The sequence below is a fragment of the Pseudonaja textilis genome, chromosome 3 (genome assembly GCF_049901715.1).
Source record: "Pseudonaja textilis isolate UNSWEBS1 chromosome 3, rPseTex1.2, whole genome shotgun sequence".
Taxonomy (NCBI): Eukaryota; Metazoa; Chordata; class Lepidosauria; order Squamata; family Elapidae; genus Pseudonaja; species Pseudonaja textilis.
Window position 1 is genome coordinate 110,609,277 of NC_141992.1, and position 5,814 is coordinate 110,615,090.

The 5,814-nt window shown below is 39.5% G+C and overlaps 1 protein-coding gene across 1 annotated transcript; it reads right to left on the reverse strand.

The window, feature by feature from the left end:
• Positions 1-1,515: 1,515 nt before the first annotated feature.
• On the reverse strand, positions 1,516-5,739 carry CFAP184 (cilia and flagella associated protein 184). Its single transcript, XM_026700870.2, has 2 exons — positions 4,496-5,739; positions 1,516-2,393 (listed from the first exon to the last, which is right to left on the reverse strand). Exons 1-2 carry the CDS (start codon positions 5,591-5,593, stop codon positions 1,848-1,850), a joined length of 1,644 nt encoding a protein of 547 aa, XP_026556655.1. The 5' UTR covers positions 5,594-5,739; the 3' UTR covers positions 1,516-1,847.
• Between the last annotated feature and the right edge of the window lie 75 nt (positions 5,740-5,814).

Sequence of the window (5,814 nt, forward strand, 5' to 3'; positions counted from 1 at the left end):
CCTCTTTAGTTTTATCGTAAGTTATGGAATGATTAAAGACCTATTTTTGTTGATCTATATATCTTGGAAATAACATCTTATTCAGCTATTCTTCAGTGTTTTCTGGACTTAACTAATAAATAATTTAATTTGAAAATAGTACATTATTAAAAATAAAGCATGTTTGGTTCCATCCCAAATAGAAATAACTCACCTCAGTTTTTCTGTCCATCTGATTTTTATCCCATTTTTATTGCTTTACAAATAACTCAAGATGATGAACATACCTAATACAGTACTTTCTCCTCCTCCTAATTTCTCCATAACAAGAACTGTGAGTGGGGTTGGACTGAAAATGGCTGGCCCAAAGTTACCCAGCCCACTTTCATACCTAAAGTGGGACTAGAAACCACTATACCAAACTGAATAGGCATGCTTCTGGTCTTGTTAACTAAAGAGTGCTGGTTGGCAGGGCCTTGAAGACCTGCCTTGGCACCTGCCTTATGCAACATATTCCCTCTGACTTTTTGTAAGTTCTTAAATACCTAGCTTTTGCCCAAGCCTGAAGCCTTGAGTGTATTCATGACATTGTTTAATATAGGTAATCTATTCTTGGCTTTGTATTTTAAATTTTGTATTGTTTTTCGTTTTTAAATTTTGTTCACCACTCAGAGTCATTTGGTGAGATAGGCAGCCAAACAAATTGAATGATTGTTTGTTTGTTTGTTCATTCATTCATTCAATCAATCTATTAATACCTCCAAAAATTAAGATATTTCCAAAATTAAGATATCTTCTGCAATTGTAAGAATTAATTGGTTCTTTCATAATGTTTGTTTTATTAATAATTTAGGAGAATAAATTAAGAGTATTTTTTTCAAGTTCAGTCTGAAAACATGAAATTTCCTTCTTCATCTTGAGTTTGTTCTTCTAGAGCCTATGACAAATTTTTCATATATGTGCATTTCTAATGATGTTGAAATACTGAGGGAAAATGGGTTGGTTAAAAACTATATAGTAAATTTGATGGGAAAAGTTACAAAAATTACAGCTTTCTTTAAAAACATGCATACAATTCATCTTAAAACCAATAAGAAATACAGACCAAATCCAGTTGCAATGCACCGAATTACTTAAAACTCAAAGCAGACAAGCTGGCAAATGTTATTGCATTGTTTCAACGTATAGATTCCTTGTGTAGTGGGGAAAAACTTGGGCTCTTCAGAATGTTCTCCAAGAGAAACAAGCATATCTGTTCCAAAACCTTCAAAGTCCTTTTGTCTTATCACAATTCCCTTGAGCACCTGCCATCTCCCACTTCCCACAAATACACATTTAAGGACAGTTTTTTTTAAAAAAGAGGGTTGAGAGTAATCTTTATTGAGAAAAGAAACATAATAAATTGTTTCAAAAGATTTTGATATGTAAGATTTTTTTTAAATTTATTTGAATAATTTTGATACTATTAAAGAGTCAAGGAAAAATGAAGATAAGTTACCCATTATAGCTAATTAAAAACAAAAAGGCAAATTTATCCAATGGAGGTTAAGCACCTTAGAATTTTATTATGCTTTTTCATTAATAATTGCCAACATTTGCTTATAGTCTATTTTTACATTAAAAATTGAATTAAGATTCTGTTACAAGTTTAGCTTTGTATACTTTTACTGTCAATTATAAATTAACAGTATTTATGAATTTATTATTATTAAAATGATATCCTATCCTGCTTATATAAGCACTCATGATGGTTATTTGGATTTGAGGCTCAAACCACACCTTGCTGGAATATATTCTAAAGGCACCAGTATGTTTTATTTGATATTTTTTTTCATATATTACTTTGTTCTGTTTACTACTAAAGACATTTAGAATGGCAGAAAAGATTTTGCCCCTTTGATTTTCTTCTTGATTCCATTGCAAGTAAGGGACAATCCAGCATGATGGCGCTTCAATATTTCCAATTTCTTTTTCAGTATCTCAGCAGCATCCACTTTCTCCTCAAAGTCCCTCAATAACAATGTATTTCCAAGTAAACCACATTTCTGCTGAAGCCTCTGATTGTCTATTCTCAATCTATCACGAACCTGCTTTGTCCTTGTTAATATATCTCTGTTTTGTGCTACTAGACTCTCCACTGCCATTAGCTGAGCTTTCTGGCCTTGATTCTCTGCTTCCACAAATTGCAGTTTTTCTTTTACTTGAGATAGGACTTGTACTGTATTGGTGACCTTTCTCCGGAGTTTCTGAAGTTCTTCATTACGCTCTTCAATCTTTTCATTGTAGGTCTGGTTTTCTATCTTCAGCTGCTCAAAGTCTATTAAATGTAAGCCTTCTGCCAATTCTTCTTGGGCTTTTAGACTTGCATCAAGTTTTTGGATCCTATGTTTCAATTTTATATTTTCAAGACGTACCTAAAACGATAAAAACTGATGTAATGACACCATCAAATAATTGTTTTATGTTGGAGCAATACTAATTTGAAATACAGTTGGCAAACCATGAGAACATAGCCTTTCATTAGTCATTCTCTAAATCAGAGATTTGGATAATAGTTCTGAAAAGTCTTCAGGAATGGTTTTCAAATACCTCTGCAGTCAATTAAAGAGGAAAAACACTTTCTGATCTCTGTTAAGTTACAGGGCAATTCTGTCCATGCTTTCAGATAAGCCCCTCTGACTTACCCCTAAAAGCGCGTGGAATTTTAGATTTAGCTTTCAATAACACTATCACAGATGTATCTTTGATTTTAATAGAATTTGCCTCAGATTTTAGTCACATCCCAACTGTATCTAAAAATGAGTCCAATTGAGTTGAATAGAATTGGCCTTGATAAATAATTTTTCCCTTATGATCACTTGTGAAACACCGTCCTGATATGATAAGCCAACAAAACTATATATTTTCAAAATGAGGAATCACAAGTTCATCATGCTATTTATTTTTAGATAGTGATACTGGACATAACTTTAAACTGGACGTCCAGGGCCTTATTTGCAACCTGCCACTATCAGAGACATGTTTGATGAGAATGCAGAGGCAGATTTCTTTATGGTTGTTTTAGTATTTGGACATTAGGCCGATCTCTGTCATGCAAACGAATTATTGTTGATGATGCTGAGTGGCATAAAGCATATGACATCTGATGAATTATATTGTTAACAGTCTTGAGCACCATCCAGTATGTGGATCATCCCATCTGCTTACAACTACTAAAACCTTTAAGAATTCAAATGTGGTTATTCCCTATACTTGAATTTTAGAATATACCAAATCAAGGGCATGATCTTTATGAATCAATAATTTTATAATTAAGTGCTTTAATAGCTCATTCAGCTATTTTCTTTTGAGCAAACATTTGTCATCTATACCAATGACTCTGGAATATAATGCAGTTCAAGTGAATACATGGTTGTAAATAGTAGCCTATAAAAAAACTGGACATTATAGATAGCACATTAAATTGGGCTCAATAAGCATTTTATAACTAATACACCTGTTTGAGAAAATCAGTGATGTCACACCTTCAAGAAGCACTACTCACCAACTCTGGGAGACAATTCTAGAATAAGGAACTATAAGGAAATTGCAGAGAAGCTAAGTAATTTCCAAAGTCGTCTATAGAAAACAGAGAGCAGAAACAATAGCTTTATCTGATATTTCCAGGTAAGGAACATGAAAAGAGGTAAGACAAACATTCATGATGTATAGCATAATTTTCTGCCTACTGAGGCTCTATAAGAATGACCTAGTTCCCCAATGTTTCCTACTTCTGATTTAGAAGCTGATATTGTGTAGACAAATAAGGAGCCTGAGATGATCCAGCAGATATTATTTACTTGGACTTTCAAAATTTTTGTGGTACAGTCCCTGACCATTATATTCCTGGCTACAATGAGAATAGAATAGTAGATTTTGTTAACATTCAATATAATTCTTAAGTTTGGGGTGTTTATCCTTGCCTCACTGCTTTTTCATCACTTAAGCCAGTGAAAGATTGAATGAAGGACAAACTGAAACTTAATCCAGGTAAGCAGTTCTTTTACAAAAATCCTAATAAGAAACTTCACAAACTAAAAGAGAACCAATTATTCTTCATCATCCTGTTACTGTTAGTAGCACAAGTACTAACCTAGGCTGTATATCTGCAGTTGAAAAATTACAATTTCTGCTATTATAAACGTTCACTTTGCAAGTTAGGAATTTTACAGGTGTATTTGCAAGGCTGGCCGGACGATTGAGGTAATGCTTTGGTTTGGATTAATTTTGCTTTTTGTGTGAATTAAATTTTAAATTTTACCAGTTTTAATTCCTCCTAATCATGAATTTGGTGCCCATAATAGACCTTACAGTTATGAGGTAACATATGCCTGTTCAGTGTCTCAAAGTCTCAAAGACTTCAACTGAAAGATGTAGAAAAAGAGACTGCCACATCTTAACATTAATTAATGCAATTATCCCAACAGCAGACTGTTTCCATAGGGCATTTAACACCCCTCCTCTCTGCAGGGCTCACCTCTGTCATCTCCCTTTCCTTGCTTTGTTCTTTAGCTTGGATCTTGTCCACTTCCTTGATGGCAGCTTGCCTACCTCCTAGCCTCCTCCCCATAGTAAAGACAGCTACTTCCTTCTTGACCGCCTGGTAGGTTTTCCATTCACTCTCCACCTGGGTCAATTTCTGATCGCAGGACCACTGGAGAGTATCGATCTCCTTCTGGTACCAAGCCGTCTCCTCCGCCTGCTGGCTCCGCAACTTCGCTAACATGGCCAGGTAGCGGCTGTAGCGCTGCTCCCAGTCCGAGATGTGGTGCTCAAGTTCTCGGACGCGATCCTTGCCCTTGGCCTTGTTCAAGAGCTCGGCCAGTTTGCCCTGCAGCTTCGTGTTGTAGCTGCGGAGGCGGCCTCGCTCGGCCAGCAGCTGCCGGTACTGCTCCATGAGCTCGGTTCGCCGCCGCTGCTCCTCGGCCGCGCGCAGCTCCCTCTGCTCCTCCGTCTCTCTTTCCACCGCGCCTTCGTCGCTCTCCGGGCTGCCACCCACAACTAAGGAGCGGCTGCTTGCGCGCCTCTGGTCCAGCTCCCAGAGGCTGTGGCTGATCCTGCGGTCCAGTTCCACGGCCACCTGCAATGGAGACGGCTCCGCCGGCTCGCCTTCCTCGAAGGAGGCGCTGGTGGGCAGGAGGCGGAGGAGCGATAACCTGGAGGCAACCTCGGGCAACCCGCTCTCTTCTTCCAGTTTCTCCAGAGAAGGAACCTCCGCGGGGCTCCTCTTGTCCTCCTCCCCCGCATCCTTCGGGGCCTCGGCTCCTCCTGGACCTTCGCTCGAGGTGGAGAGCTCCGCTTGCTCCTCCCCGGCAGGCTCCTTCTCCGCTCCTTCTAATGCTGGCGGCGGCTCTTCGGTGGTCCGTTGGGGCTTCGCTCCCGCGGTCCCCTCGTCTCCCGCTCCTTCCTGAGTCGGTGTCGGCGGCTCTGCAGCAGGGGGACTCTTCGCAGCCTCTGGCGTCTCTGCATCCGCGGGCGACTTCTCTGGTTCTGGGGAAATCGGGACAACGGCCTCCTCGACATTTTGGGCTGTTGGAGTAGAGAGCTCCTCCGCCACCTCCGGTATCTCTTCCATAGCATCCAACGGCCGGCCTCTCTCCTCTCCTCCCCCCACACCGTAAACAAATCGCTTTGCTCCGTCGCTAGGCAACAAAAGTTCCTTTTGTTAACCAATGAGAAGAAATTAAGAGAAGCGAGGCGTGATTGGAAATTGCGCGTGGAAGAGCATAACAAATTTCGAAGTCGATTGGCTATTTCTGCCTGGGACACACCCACAAAGTTCTGCCTCGATTCGTG

What these genes read in the sequence shown, in the direction of transcription:
- CFAP184 (XM_026700870.2), bottom strand. Translation starts at nt 5,593, where the DNA reads ATGGAAGAGATACCGGAGGTGGCGGAGGAGCTCTCTACTCCAACAGCC. An exon ending in AGGAAAGGGAGATGACAGAG is followed by an intron (nt 2,394 to 4,495) that starts GTGAGCCCTGCA and finishes TTATCGTTTTAG; the next exon opens with GTACGTCTTGAAAATATAAA.